General features: G+C 42.8%; 1 protein-coding gene across 4 annotated transcripts in view; it reads left to right on the plus strand.

Annotated features, from left to right (window-relative positions):
- Positions 1-14571, plus strand: part of DICER1 (dicer 1, ribonuclease III) — a 292090-nt gene that overhangs the window by 66521 nt on the left and 210998 nt on the right. For all 4 annotated transcript variants that reach the window (XM_053697503.1, XM_053697504.1, XM_053697505.1 and 1 more), the window contains exons 8-9: positions 2173-2333; positions 14067-14235. In XM_053697503.1, the coding sequence (XP_053553478.1) occupies positions 2173-2333; positions 14067-14235 (330 nt within the window). The remainder of the gene's footprint in view (positions 1-2172; positions 2334-14066; positions 14236-14571) is intronic.

A 14571-nucleotide genomic window follows, 5' to 3' on the forward strand; every position in this document is an offset into this window, starting at 1 on the left:
AGGCATCTAAGATTTTTTTTGGTTTCAATACTCTGGACAGCACTTTTTTATTGGTGGATGAATTTATCCACCAATCAGCAAGGACAACCCAGATTGTTCACCAAAAATGGGCCGGCATCTAAACTTACATTCTTGCATTTCAAATAAAGATACCAAGAGAATGAAGAAAATTTGATAATAAGAGTAAATTAGAAAGTTGCTTAAAATTTTATGCTCAATCTGAATCACGAAAGAAAATTTTTGGGTACAGTGTCCCTTTAAGGACCAGGGCAATTTTTACATTTCTGCATTGTTTGTGTTTTCTGTAATTTTCCTCTTACTCATTTACTGTACCCACACATATTATATACTGTTTTTCTCGCCATTAAATGGACTTTTTAAAGATACCATTTTATCATATCTTATAATTTACTATAAAAATTATAAAATATGATACAAAATGGATAAAAACACTTTTTCTAACGTTGTCCCCCAAAATCTGTTACACATCTACAACCACCAAAAAAACACCCCAAAATTAGCGATATATTGATCTAGGCCCATTTTGGTATATTTCATGCCACCATTTCACCGCCAAATGCGATCAAATAAAAAAAAATTGCTAACTTTTTCGCAAACTTTTTCACAAACTTTAGGTTTCTCACTGAAATTATTTACAGACCGCTTGTGCAATTATGGCACAAATGGTTGCAAATGCTTCTCTGTGATCCCCTTTCTTAAGGCTGCTATATTCCGCTGCGCACCACACTTGTATTATGCCCAGCAGTGAAGGGGTTAATTAGGTAGCTTGTAGGGTTCATTTTAACTTTAGTGTAGTAGACAACCCAAGGTATTGATCTAGTCCCATTTTTTTATATATTTCATGCCACCATTTCACAGCCAAATGCGATCAAATAAAAAAAAAAACTTTTTCACAAACTTTAGGTTTATCACTGAAACTATTTACAATTAACTTGTGCAATTATGGCACAAATGGTAGTAAATGCTTCTCTGGGATCCCCTTTGTTCAGAAATAGCAGACATATATGGCGTTGCTTTTTTATAATTAGATAGCTTGTAGGGTTATTTTTAGCTTTGGTATAGAGATCAGTCTCCCACCTGACACATCCCACCCCCTGATCTTTTCCTGACCCCTCACATCCCCCTCCCAGATCCCATTGCAAACAATATTTCCCCTCTCCATTCTACCTCCTACCTCTCCCATAGATCGGTCGTGTGCGTGCGCTCTCCTGCCAACCTTCCCGGAACAGTGGCCGGAACTAGTCCAGCGATAGGCCGCCCACCCGCCTCCCTGCAGCTGCTCCCACCCACCAACGATCGCCCCCATCTCTGGCCGATGCAGAGAGGGACACAGAGTGGCCCTCTCTGCATCGGTGTGTCAAAAAAGGTATGGCAGTGATGCCTCAATATCGAGGCATCACAGCAATACCTTGAAAGCGACTGGAAGCGATCAGGATCGCTTCCAGCCGCTTTAAATCCCTAACGAAGTACAGGGTACGTCGTTGGTCTTTGACCAGTTTGTGTATGGCGTACCCTGTACGATGTGTGTCGTTAAGGGGTTAATAAGCTTTATCATTAAAGCTAGATACATTTTATTTCGGCCGATGTCCTGTATTGATGGCAAATATTAATTGCATGATAGTAGAAGAAAAAAACAAACAAACATTTCTAGCTGTTTGAAAAGACCCATTTGCTATGAATTGATTTTAAAACTTCAGTGACTGAGACTTCGGTCATAATGTACCATCGCTGGGGCTTCCGTTACGTGCGGTGACGTCATGCGCAATGACGTGTTGACGTCACCGTGCAACTTTATTTAAAAATTACAATGGACAAGATAGGGAAAGGGAGCATGCTGCTTAGAAGCCTGTATCTCGGCTTACCTTTCCAATGGTATAGGTCTAAATCCAGCACTCAAAGGGTTAAACTCCATTCTTCAAATCTCCTTCACCGACGTCTGCACAGAGTTGTCAGAGAGCTAGATCCTGTCATAAGTCTGTGTTGCTACTAAAAAAAACCTCATCTTGTTTTTATTTTCTTTTTAGCTTTTTATGGAAATATATCCATACATAATTTTGTATTTCTTATGCTTGTTTTATTATAATTTTTTATGTACGAATATTTTTGTGCAGTTGACTCTTTACTCATTGCTTATTCTTATGTCATGCACAGATCTGTGAGAGTTCCCAGACTTGTCCTAGAATCTTGGGATTGACTGCTTCAATATTGAACGGGAAATGTGATCCTTTTGACCTGGAAGAGAAGATCCAGAAACTGGAGAGAATTCTGAAGAGTAATGCAGAAACTGCAACAGATCTAGTTGTTTTAGACAGGTAAATAATATACATCTCATGATCTCATCTTGAATGTAACCTAGCAAGCTGATAATTCCAGTGATTTTTTTTCTGTATAATCAGGTGATCACTGTAGTAACGGTAAACACCTGCAAGAAAAAAGTGCTTTTATTTCTGTTCTGAACAATGGGGCCTCTCTAATCTATATTATAACCCCCAAAAAACCTGTACATGTCTCTATTTCACATGTGGCTACCCTTGATGACAATTTAGTAAGGTGATCACAGTAACAGCAGTAGTCACTGGGCAATTTTCAGTATTATTTTTTTTTTTTTTTTTTTTTTTTAAAGTATTTTTTTATTATATAAATAGGTTATCACAACTCTTGCAAACGTTACAAAAATCGAGTAAACACAAAAATCACAAACATGGTATCTCGTATTACATTGAAATGACATAGATATTGCTTAATATAACCAGGTTTTTACCCCATTCCTAGAGGATCCAGAGATCAAACTATACCCGAGTGGGAGATGAAGTAAGGAGTGAATAGGAGCGTTTACAGGTTGGGAGAGTCGTTGTCTGCTGGTAGGTTTAAGGTTTTGGCGTCTTTATTTTTTATTCCGCCTTTTGATCTGCTTTATAAAAGCGGAATTACGCTAGTAGTCGGTTGCTATGTGAATATTGCCTGAATAGGCAGCTGAGCGGATACAAGGGCCAACAAGGGCCACCGCTCCAAGGGGGTGGAATCAAGATTCAATCATCGTTGCGCTGTTACGGGCTGAAGTACCCCCTTTGAGGGGGAGAGGATATTAGCGAAGGAGGGGGGGGGGAAGGGGGGGGGAGCTCATTGAGTGGAGGGGGGGGGGGGGGGAGAAAGGTGGACAGACCGCCCTAGACCCGTATCTGGGGCCAGTGGCCCTAGGGGGCAGGGAGACCTAAGATTTAGCTCTGAGGCTCTGCAGGTAAGCTTCCCAGGGTTCCCAAACAAGACAAAAAGTTTCCGACTTGCGCCGGATTCTGTAGACAAAGTCTTCCATGGACTTGACATAGTTCAGATATTCCAGTACACTCTGCCATTTTGGGGGGTGTATTTTCTTCCAGTTCCTGGCAATTGCCATTTTAACTGAGGTGAGTATATATATATAAGAAGGGTTCTCTGGTGCGGAGGCACTTTCTCTAAGCCCAAATGGAGAAGGGCCGTTCCGGGGTCCTTTATCTCTGGAAGACCCATTAAGCAACAGATCCTACTGGCCTTACCCCAGAGCGCCTTTATGTTGGGACAGGTCCACCAGGTGTGTAGTGGGGTGCCAATGCCACCACAGTTTCTCCAACAGGAAGGGGAGTGATTAGGATAGAGAGTCTGCAGTCTGGTTGGGACCAGATGCCACCTGGTGAGCATTTTAAAGTAGAGCTCGTACATCGTGGTGCAATGTAAGGTCACCTTGGTCTTAGCGATGGCCAATGCCCATTTCTTAGGGGAGTATACCGTTTGTAGTTCTGTCTCCCAGGAGAGCATGTGTCTCGTCTTAGGAATTGTGGGGGGAACCAGTAGGCATTGATAGTGTGCCGTGAGGGGTTTATAGGTCTGGAGACCCGTTTTCCATCGAGCTTCCCAAGCCGTAAGAGGCCGTGGGGCATCTCTCAGGAACCCCCAGGCTTTTAGTAGGGATCTTAATCTTAGAAGTTCAAATGTCAATTGCCTCGGGACTTCAAAGTTTGCCACCATCTCGTCTTGTGTTAGTAGTCGACCTTCTACATAGAAGTCGCCTACTGTCAAAATTCCGATCTGCCGCCACCAGTTCAATCTCATATTGGGGAGGGTCTGAAGTATGGGGAGTATAGGCTGAATAGGAGAGGGATGGGGGGCGATCTGAGTGTGGTGTCGTAATTTGTACCATAGCATTTGGCATCCACTAACGATTGAGTTAGAGATGGTGTGTACGGTAGCAAGATGCGGGGGGAACCACAGCAAATCAGATAGATCTATATAGGCAGGTAGTGATGCCTGTTCCAGATCCCTCCATCTCGTGGGGGGGAGGTCTCGACCCCAAGCTGAGACATGAGAGATCATTGCCGCCTCGTAGTACATCTTCACGCTTGGCAATCCCAGTCCTCCCAGATCCAGGGGGGACTGTAAGATTGAGGCCGCGACTCTGGGTTTCTTGTTGTTCCAGATATATCCGTTAAAGAGGGTCTGAAAATTTTTCAGAAGTTTATCTGGGACTTGGAGGGGAATACATCGCATAATGTACGTTAGCTTGGGAAGTAGCATCATTTTCAGAGCTGCAATTCTTCCCATCCAGGAGAGTTCGTCATATTTCTTTGCTCTCAGGTGTTTATCGACTGCCTTCAGCAAGGTGTGGTAGTTCTCATGGAGGACCGTCTCCTTGTCATGAGACAAGAAGACCCCCAGGTGCCGGATACCTCTAGTAGACCATTTGAAGGAGTATTGCTGTCGCAAAATTCTCTGTTCTTGAAAATCTAAATGAATCGAGAACGCCTCCGTCTTGGCTACATTTATTTTGTAGTTAGAAAGTACACCGAATCTTTCAATAAGAGCCATCAGCGGTGGGAGTGATGAGGTCGGCTCGGCAATGAAAAGTGTAAGATCATCAGCGAATAATGCCACTTTTTGTACTGAATCATGCAGTAACAGACCCTGGATTTGGGTGTCCTGCCTAATGGCTTCTGCTAATGGCTCCATAACCATCGCAAAGAGGAGCGGCGACAGGGGGCATCCCTGCCTCGTTCCATTACGTATGTGTATCTTAGGGGAGCAAAAACCCAGCCCCTTAACCACAGCTGTGGGAAGGGTATATAGGGCCTCAACTGCCCTACAGAATGATAGCGGGACCCCAAATGTTCTCAGAGTCTCAAACATATATGCCCATCTCACCCTGTCGAAGGCCTTTTCGGCATCCAATGACAGGGTGAGAAAGGGCAGGCCCATATCGTATGATTCAGCGAAGATGTTCAGCAGTCTACGGGTATTGTCAGAGCCCTGTCTGCCTCAGACAAATCCGACTTGGTCTAGATGGATTATGGAAGGGAGGTGCTTCCCTAGTCTTGTCGCAAGGACTTTAGAGTATATCTTGATGTCCACATTTATAAGGGAGATAGGCCTGTAGCTCCCGCATTCCTTGGGGTCCTTCCCTTCCTTAGGGATGGTCATAATAGTAGCCTCCAAGAATTCCCCTAACATCTTGCCTCCTTTAGCCACATCGTTAAACAGTCGGAGTAGAAGAGGAGAAAGAAGAGACACAAAGGTTCTGTAGAAGAGGGTAGAAAAGCCATCTGGGCCAGGGGCCTTGTGGGGTTTAAGGGACAGGACGGCCGTCTTCACTTCCTCCAAGGTGAATGGTCTATCAAGGTCTGCAGCAGACTCTTCACTTAGCTGTGGTAGACGCAACTCGGTTAAGAATTGCCCCAACTCCCCACCACTCACCGGTGGGTCATTAGAACCCCTGTCTAGATCGTAAAGGGTAGCATAGTAGTCTGAGAAGGCTTGACCGATCTCCTTAGGAGAGCAGACCATACCACGGCCAGAGTTGATGGTCGGGATCCTACTTGCAACCGCCCTATTACGCAGTTTGCGGGCCAAAAGCCTATCGGCCTTGTTCCCTTTACTATAGTAAATCTGTTTTAATTTGAATAGGTTGGTTTGCACTTTTAATAGCTCTCGTTTGTTGATCTCAGACCTTATTGCCCCCACCTTTTTTATTGGCCTTCTCTAGGAGTCTTAGTTCGGCATATAGCTTTGATAAGGGGATCTTATGAGCCGCTTTCCATTGGGCCTTTTTCTTTATGAAGTGACCTCTCAAGTACGCTTTGAGGGTGGCCCAGACTATTTCAAGACTCGTGTCATTGTGTGCTAAGAAATCTAGGATGATTTCATTGAGAGGTGGAATCTCTGGTTCCGCAAGACACTGGTCTGGAAGCTTCCAGGACGGCCTACCGTCAGGGGACTGTAAGTCTAAGAGTTGGGCACTAACCATATCGTGGTCCGACCATGGACAAGGCCTGATCTTTGATCCAGCAAATTTGTCAAGTGTCCATGAGTCACAGAGCAGATAATCCAACCGAGAGTATGAATTATGGGGCACCGAGTGATGTGTGTAGTCCAGTTCAGTCGGAGCTAAACATCTCCAGACATCAAACAGTCCAAATTGATACATTAGCCTACGAAAGGCCATTGAGAGTGAAAGTAGGTTACGGTCGGTTGGGTGGTTTGTGTTTTTTTTCTTGTCTAGCACTGGGTTCCAGACCAAGTTCAGATCGCCCCCCACCAAGAGATGTCCTCTCTTGATTGGATCTAGCTTGTTTAAGAATTTTCGGAGAAAGGAAATCTGTCCCGAATTCGGGGCATAGATGGATGCCAGCGTGTAAGGAGCTCCATTCAGGACACAAACAAGAATGAGGAACCTACCCTCAGGGTCTCGTTCAATATGATCCATCGTACAACTAACGTCACGATGGATCATTATGGCAACCCCTCTTTTTTTTTTTCGTGTAGGAGGCGGTTTCACAGATCGGGTAAATTTTCAGTATTATTTACTTAAATATAAGAAACTTTTTTTTTTTTTTTTCCTTTCTAATGACACGGTGAGTCCCACTGATCATCATAATTACGGTTGGGAATATCACTCCTGGCTAGCAGGAGGAGGCAAAGAGCCCCACAGCAAAGCCCTACCCACAATCCCCAAGTCATTCTCTTTGCCTGTAGTGCAAGGAAGAGGTGAAGTTTAGGTGTGTGATGAAGTTTTCTTCAATCAAGATTTTATTATTTTTAAAGCAGAGTAAGCTTACTCTGATCTTTCCTGGGGTCTAGCCTTAGTCCATGTCAGCCTCTTCAGTAGGGCAGTGGTGAATTTTGAACACTTGGGAACTTGTGAGGTACAATCCTCTCTGCGTTTTCTCAAGAATCTGCTGCCCTATACAGAAAGCCTGAGTAGGTTTACTCAGTTTCTTTCTTTCTTCACAGGTCCATGTGAGGTGCTGCACCCTCTCAAACCAGGTGAGCTGTCCTCAGAGAGAATACTGGCACTTATTACAGCTAAGGGCTGTCTTATAAAAAATGGGACGTTATTTTATAGACCTTCATGCTTGTTTTTTTTTTTTTTATGGCAGCTATGGGCTTGAGACTGTGAGGAGAGGGATTCATGGTGGCTCAGTGAGTTATGTCTGTTACAACGGACTATAACTTTTTTATTTTTAGGTCATAAAAATTATGTGTTTTTTTAGCCGTTTTTCGGGAGTTAGGGCGAACCGCTTGGACTGCTCCTTATTTAAAAATGGGAGGGTCCTTGATGAAGCGGTTTTCTTTTGTTCGACTGAAGAGAGCTGTTTAGCTGTGACGTAGTAGTCAGCTGCTCCGATCTCTGCTTTCACTACGCTGCAGTTTTCAAGTTCGGATAGTTTCTTCTGTGAGGGAAGTCTCTCCGTGAGCTGCAGGACAGGTAGGCACCTCAGTAAAGCTACTGAGGTGTATAGGTTGCCTGAGGTCTATTTGGTTTGTTCTGTTAACACACATTTCAAGAGGCCTTTCAAACCATTATCCCAGGCAAAGTTACTGCTTGTCAATTATGTTTTGATGCTCAAGTGGAACCTCCAGTTCCTTTTTGTTCCTCATGCATTGAGAGAACTTTTAAGTTATAGAGACAGAATATTTTACCATGGGCCACCAATTTCGCATGCAAATGCTGTTCAGGTGTCTCCTGTAGCAGATATGCTGCTGCTTTCTCCTCAAGCGTCCCAATCTTTTCAGTCTCCACATACAGTGCCCTGCGTTTCCTCTTGCAATCCGGTTGGATTTTCTTTACAGGACATTGCTACCCAGGTATCCTCTGCGGTATTTGATGCATTGTCGGCCTTTCCCATGCTGCAGGGTAAGCGTAAAAGGAAACTTAAACATAGAAACATAGAAACATAGATATTGACGGCAGATAAGAGCCATAGGCCCAGCAAGTCTGCCCCACCTTACCTAACAGTATAAACTTATCTAGTTCGTAGGATAGCCCTATGCTTGTCCCATGCATTTTTAAAGTCCCCCACAGTGTTTGTTGCTACTACCTCTTGAGGAAGTTTATTCCATAAATCAATCACTCTTTCTGTAAAGAAGTGCTTCCTCAAATTACTCCTGAATCTACTACCCTTTAGCTTGAGCTCATGACCCCTTGTTCTTGAATTTTCCATTTTATGTAAAATACCCACAGCCTCAGTTTTACTAAACCCTTTAATGTACTTGAAAGTTGCTATCATATCACCTCTTTCCCTTCTCTCCTCTAAGCTATACATATTTAGGTCATTGAGCCTATCCTGGTAAGTTTTATTTTTTAGACCATGTACCATTTTGGTAGCCCTCCTTTGCACAGATTCAAGTTTGTTAATATCCTTCTGAAGATATGGCCTCCAGAACTGCACACAATACTCAAGATGAGGCCTAACTAATGATCTATAAAGTGGCATAAGAACCTTACTATTTCTGCTGCAAATACCTCTACCAATACATCCAAGCATTCTGCTAGCCTTACTCGCTGCCTTACTACATTGTTTACTAAGTTTTAAATCATCTGAAATAATAATTCCCAAGTCCTGTTCCTCGTCTGTAACAGTCAGTAAAGTGTCATTGAGTCTGTAATTAACATTTGGATTTTTCTTCCCTAAATGCATTATTTTACACTTTGCTGTGTTAAACTTTAGATCCCAGTCGTTTGTCCAATCCTCCAATTGTTGTATATCACTTCTCATTTTGTCTACCCCCCCTGGAACATCCACTCTGTTGCAAATTTTTGTATCATCTGCAAAGAGACATACTTTCCCCTGTAGCCCTTTGCTGATATTAAAGAATCAGTTAGTAAGGTTTCTGATCAAGTTGTGGCTAACCAGAGTGTACCTTCTCAGAAGTCTGAGGAAGAAGACATATCGGTAGCGTCTGAGGGTGAAATCTCAGATTCAGATAGTGCAATTCCTTTTTCTGATGCTGAAGTTGTATCCTTCAGATTTAAGCTAGCACACATTTGCTTATTACTTAAGGAGGTTTTGGCTACTTTGGACGACTCCGACACGACTATCGTAGTCGATCCTAAAAAGTCTAGTAAGCTGAACAAGTATTTCGATGTTCCCTCCGCGGTGGAGGTTTTTCCAGTACCAGACCGTGCTACTGAGATTATTGCACGGGAGTGGGGGAGACCTGGTATTCCTTTTTCTCCATCTCCTATTTTTAAGAAGATGTTTCCTATAGCGGACTCCATTAAGGAGTTGTGGCAGACGGTTCCTAAGGTAGAAGGAGCGATCTCCACTTTGGCTAAGAGGACCACTATTCCCATAGAGGATAGTTGCTCTTTTAAGGATCCAATGGATAAGAAATTGGAGGCATTACTAAAAAAGATGTACGTCCACCAGGGTCTACAATGGCAGCCTGCGGTGTGTATTGGTACAGTGACCAGCGCTGCAGCTTACTGGTTCGATGCATTGTTTGAGTATCTTCAGACCGATACTCATCTTGAGGAGATCCAGGACAGGATTAAGGCCCTTAAGATAGCCAGCTCCTTCATTACAGATGCTTCCTTACAGGTTTTAAGCTGGGAGCCAAAATTTCTGGTTTTGCAGTCCTAGCCCGCAGAGCCTTGTGGTTGAAGTTCCTGGTCTGCGGATGTTTCATCTAAATCTAAGATCATGGCTATTCCTTACAAGGGTAAGACCTTGTTTGGACCTGGTTTGGCGGAAATTATCTCAGATATTACTGGAGGGAAGGGTTCTTTTCTTCCTCAAGATAAAAAGAATAAGCATAAAGGACGTCAGAGTAATGTTCGTTCCTTTCTTAACTTTAAAGCAAGATCAAGCCAAGCCTTCCTGGAAGCATAACCAGTCCTGGAATAAGGGAAAACAATCTAAAAAGCCTTCAGCTGATTCCAAGTCAGCATGAAGGGTTGGCCCGTGATCCAGGAGCGGATCTTGTAGGGGGCAGACTCTCTCCCTTTTTCCCCAGGCCTGGATAAGAGATGTACCGGATCCCTGGGCGGTGGACATTGTCTCTTAGGGATACAAAATAGTCTTCAAATCTTTTCCTCCCAGAGGCAGGTTTCTCCTCTACAGATTATCTGTAGACCAGATAAAGAGAGGCGTTCTTACATGTATGAAGGACCTTGCCGCCCTGGGGGTAATAGTTCCAGTTCCCATTCAGGAAAGGGGTCTGGGATTTTACTTTAATCTGTTTGTGGTTCCCAAAAAAGATCTCAGAGTGCCATCCTTCAAGATGGAGACTATGCGCTCCATTCTTCCTTTGGTACAAGAAGGTCCGTTCATGACAACCATAGACCTAAAGGATGCATACCTTCATATTCACAGGGACCATCACAAATTTTCTTGGACAATCATTTCCAGTTTGTGGCCCTTCCATTCGGCCTCGCCCACAGCCCCCGGAATTTTTTAAAAGGTTCTGGGGGCTCTTTTAGCTGTGCTTCTGTCTCGGGCGTTGCAGTGGTACTTTATCTGGACGACATTCTGGTTCAGGCGCCATCTTTTCAACAAGCAGAATCTCATACGGAGATCTTGTTGTCTTTTCTTCAATCCCACGGATGGAAGGTGAATCGGGAAAAAAGTTCTCTAGTTCCAGCTACAAGGGTCGTATTTTTGGGGGCGATAATAGACACCCTGTTAATGAAGATTTTTCTGACAGAGGTCAGAAAAAGAAAGATTTAGACTCTTGTCTTGCCCTTCAGTCCTCTCCACGTTCGTCAGTGGCTCAATGTATGGAGGTAATCGGTCTGATGGTGGCTTCTATGGACATCATTGCATTTGCTCGTTTCCATCTCAGACCTCTGTAGTTATGCATGCTCAATCAATGGAATGGAGACTATATGGACCTGTCTCCGCGTATAGATCTAGAACAGGCGTCAATAGACTCACTTCCGTGGTGGCTTTCTCAGGACCATCTCTCCCAGGGAACTTGCTTCCGCAGACCCTCCTGGGTCATTGTTACCACGGATGCCAGCCTTCTGAGTTGGTGAGCAGTCTGGGGCTCGTTGAAGGCTCAGGGCCTATGGACTTGGGAGGAGTGGGCTCTGCCCATAAACATCCTGGAGCTGAGAGCGATCTTCAATGCTCTACTGGCCTGGACAACATAACCTCAGTGGCCTACATCAACCACCAGGGGGGATTGGCCATGTCAGAGGTGGCCCGAATTGTTCAGTGGGCGCAGACCCACAACTGCTGTCTTAATGCGATCCACATCCCAGGAGTGGACAATTGGGAAGCAAATTTTCTGAGCACACAGACTTTTCATCCCGGGGAGTGGGAACTTCATCCGGATGTGTTTCCCAGATTGACCTTCAAATGGGGCTGCCGGATTTCTATCTCATGGCTTCTCGTCAGAATGCCAAACTCCCGAGATATGGCTCGAGGTCAAGGGATCTGCAGGCATTTCTGATAGATGCTCTGGCGGTTCCTTTGAACTTTAGTCTAGCATACCTGTTTCCTCCGTTTGCTTTCCTTTCAAGAGTCATTGCTCAAATCAAGGGGCATCTGTAATTCTCATAGCCCCGGCGTGGCCTCGCAGGATTTGGTATGCAGACCTAGTGGAAATGTCATCCTTTCCACCTTGGAGACTCCCTGTGAAGAAGGACCTTCTACTTCAGGGTCCCTTCCTTCATCCAAATCTCGTTTCTCTGAAGCTGACTGTTTGGAGATTGAACGCTTAGTTTTATCTAAGCGGGGATTTTCGGAGTCTGTCATTGAGTCCTTGATTCAGGCTCGTAAGCCTGTGACTCGCAAGATCTACAATAAGATCTGGCGTAAATACTAGTATTAGTTTGAATCCAAAGGATACTCCTTGGAGTAGAGTAAGGATTCCTAGGATTTTGTCCTTTCTCCAGGATGGTCTGGAGAAGGGTTTGTCGGCAAGTACTCTTAAGGGTCAGATTTCGGCATTATCTATTTTGTTACATAAGCGCTTGGCGGGTGTGCCAGAGGTGCAATCGTTTTGTCAGGCCTTGGTCAGGATTCAGCCTGTGTTTAAACCTGTTACTCCTCCATGGAGTATTAACCTTGTTCTTAAAGTTTTACAACAGGCTCTGTTATCTTGGAAAGTTTTGTTTCTTGTTGCTATTTCCTCTGCTCGGAGAGTTTCTGAACTCTCTGCTTTACAGTGTGATTTCCCTTATCTTATATTTCACTCTGATAAGGTGGTTCTGCGTACTAAGTTTGGTTTCCTGCCCAAGGTTGTTTCGGTCAAGAATATTAATCAGGAAGTCGTTTTACCTTCTTTGTGTCCTAATCCTTTTTCTCACAAAGAACGCTTGTTACATAATCTGGATGTTGTGCGAGTGCTAAAATTTTATTTGCAGGCAACTAAGGACTTTCGTCAGTCTTCTGCATTGTTTGTTTGCTTTTCTGGGAAACGCAAGGGTCAGAAAGCTACGGCTACTTCCCTTTCCCTTTGGCTGAAGAGCATTATTCGCTTGGCATATGAGACTGCTGGATAGCAGCCTCCTGAGAAAATTACAGCTCATTCCATAAGGGCTGTTTCTTCTTCCTGGGCCTTCAAAAATGAAGCTTCTGAGGAACAGATTTGCAAGGCTTTTCAACTTGGTCATCTTTGTACACTTTTTCCAATTTCTATAAATTCGATGCTTTTGCCTCGGCTGAGGCTTCTTTTGGAGAAAGGTTCTTCAAGCAGTGGTGCCTTCTGTTTAGGTTCCTGTCTTGTCCCTCCCTTATCTGTGTCCTCTAGCTTGGGTATTGATTCCCAACAGTAATTATAATGATCTGTGGACTCACCGTATCTTTAGAAAGAAAACAAAATTTATGCTTGATAAATACCTGATAAATTTTATTTTTTGACACAGTGAGTCCACGGTCCACTTTATTATTTTTTTTTACAGTTTTTGGCACAGCTAACTCTTATGCCATGAATTATAAATGTAATAATGGAATATTGTTTATCTACTAGGCCTGCTGAAAGAAACAATATATAATTTGTGTGGGTCACTCGCTGAAATAGAACTACCATAGGGGTTTAAATGTAGGTAGCAGAAAAGCTCAAAATTGGCCCAGCACTGGGGTCAAAAAGGCTTAGCAGCGAAAGAGTAAATAAATAAATACATAACACTTCCTCCTATTGTATAGTAGGAGCTGGCCAGAGATTTGATTGGACAACATTCATTGCATATTAGGGGGGGAGTTTTTCTTTTTCTTTCTTTTTTTCTTTCTTTTTCTTTCTTTTTCTTTCTTTTTCTTTCTTTCTCTTTCTTTCTCTTTCTTTCTCTTTCTTTTTCTTTCTTTTTCTTTCTTTCTTTTTCTTTCTTTTTCTTTCTTTCTTTTTCTTTCTTTTTCTTTCTTTCTTTTTCTTTCTCTTTCTTTCTTTCTCTTTCTTTCTTTCTTTTTCTTTCTTTCTTTCTCTTTCTTTCTTTTTCTTTCTTTTTCTTTCTTTTTCTCTGTATATCACAGATGTCCATATCATAGAGACAAGAAAACTATAAGGGCAAACTATTTTGCAGCAGTTCCCTTTTGTGACTCAACAGGTCAGCCACCACTAAACTAGAGAAAGTGAGGGACCTGGCCATCTTAGATGTGCACCACCTTTACGCAAGGTTTTTTTCAGAACATTTGGATTGATTTAAACAGTATTTATTTTTATTTTTTGTCCGTTAAATATTTTCAGGTTTAAATGTTGTAATATTTGATACAAAACCAGTTATGGTATTTTTTCCCACTGATAACTTGCACACGTTTCATCTGCACTATTTTTTTTTCTCTTAAATTATTTCTCAGATATGCGTCTCAGCCATGTGAAATTGTTTTGGATTGCGGATCATTCATCGATAAAAGTGGACTTTATCAAAGACTTTTAAGTGAAGTGGATGATGCACTTCATTTTCTTGATGACTGTAATATTTCTTCACTATCACGAGAAAGAGATTCTATATTAATTTCTAAACAGGTATGGCAGGTTTCCACTGCATTTGTTTTGCAACCTGACTATTACGAGGCAACCCCCCCCCCCCTCCTTTTAAATTGAAAAGTAATTAGTTCCTATTTAAAGGGACATAATAAAACTACTGTATATCAGCTTTTTTATTATGGATTAAAGCATTAACCATTTATTTTTTAATGTAATTTTAATTCCTTGACTGTACTACCTTTTTATGGCGTGTTGCAGCAAAAAAAAAGATTTTACACAATAGATTCACTAGTCTTTGATCAATTTTAAATACCATTTTAGGTATCATAAGATTGTTGAAGGTTTTATTTGTTAATGAAAGCATTTTATAACCCT

The sequence above is a fragment of the Bombina bombina genome, chromosome 1, assembly GCF_027579735.1.
Source record: "Bombina bombina isolate aBomBom1 chromosome 1, aBomBom1.pri, whole genome shotgun sequence".
NCBI lineage: Eukaryota > Metazoa > Chordata > Amphibia > Anura > Bombinatoridae > Bombina > Bombina bombina.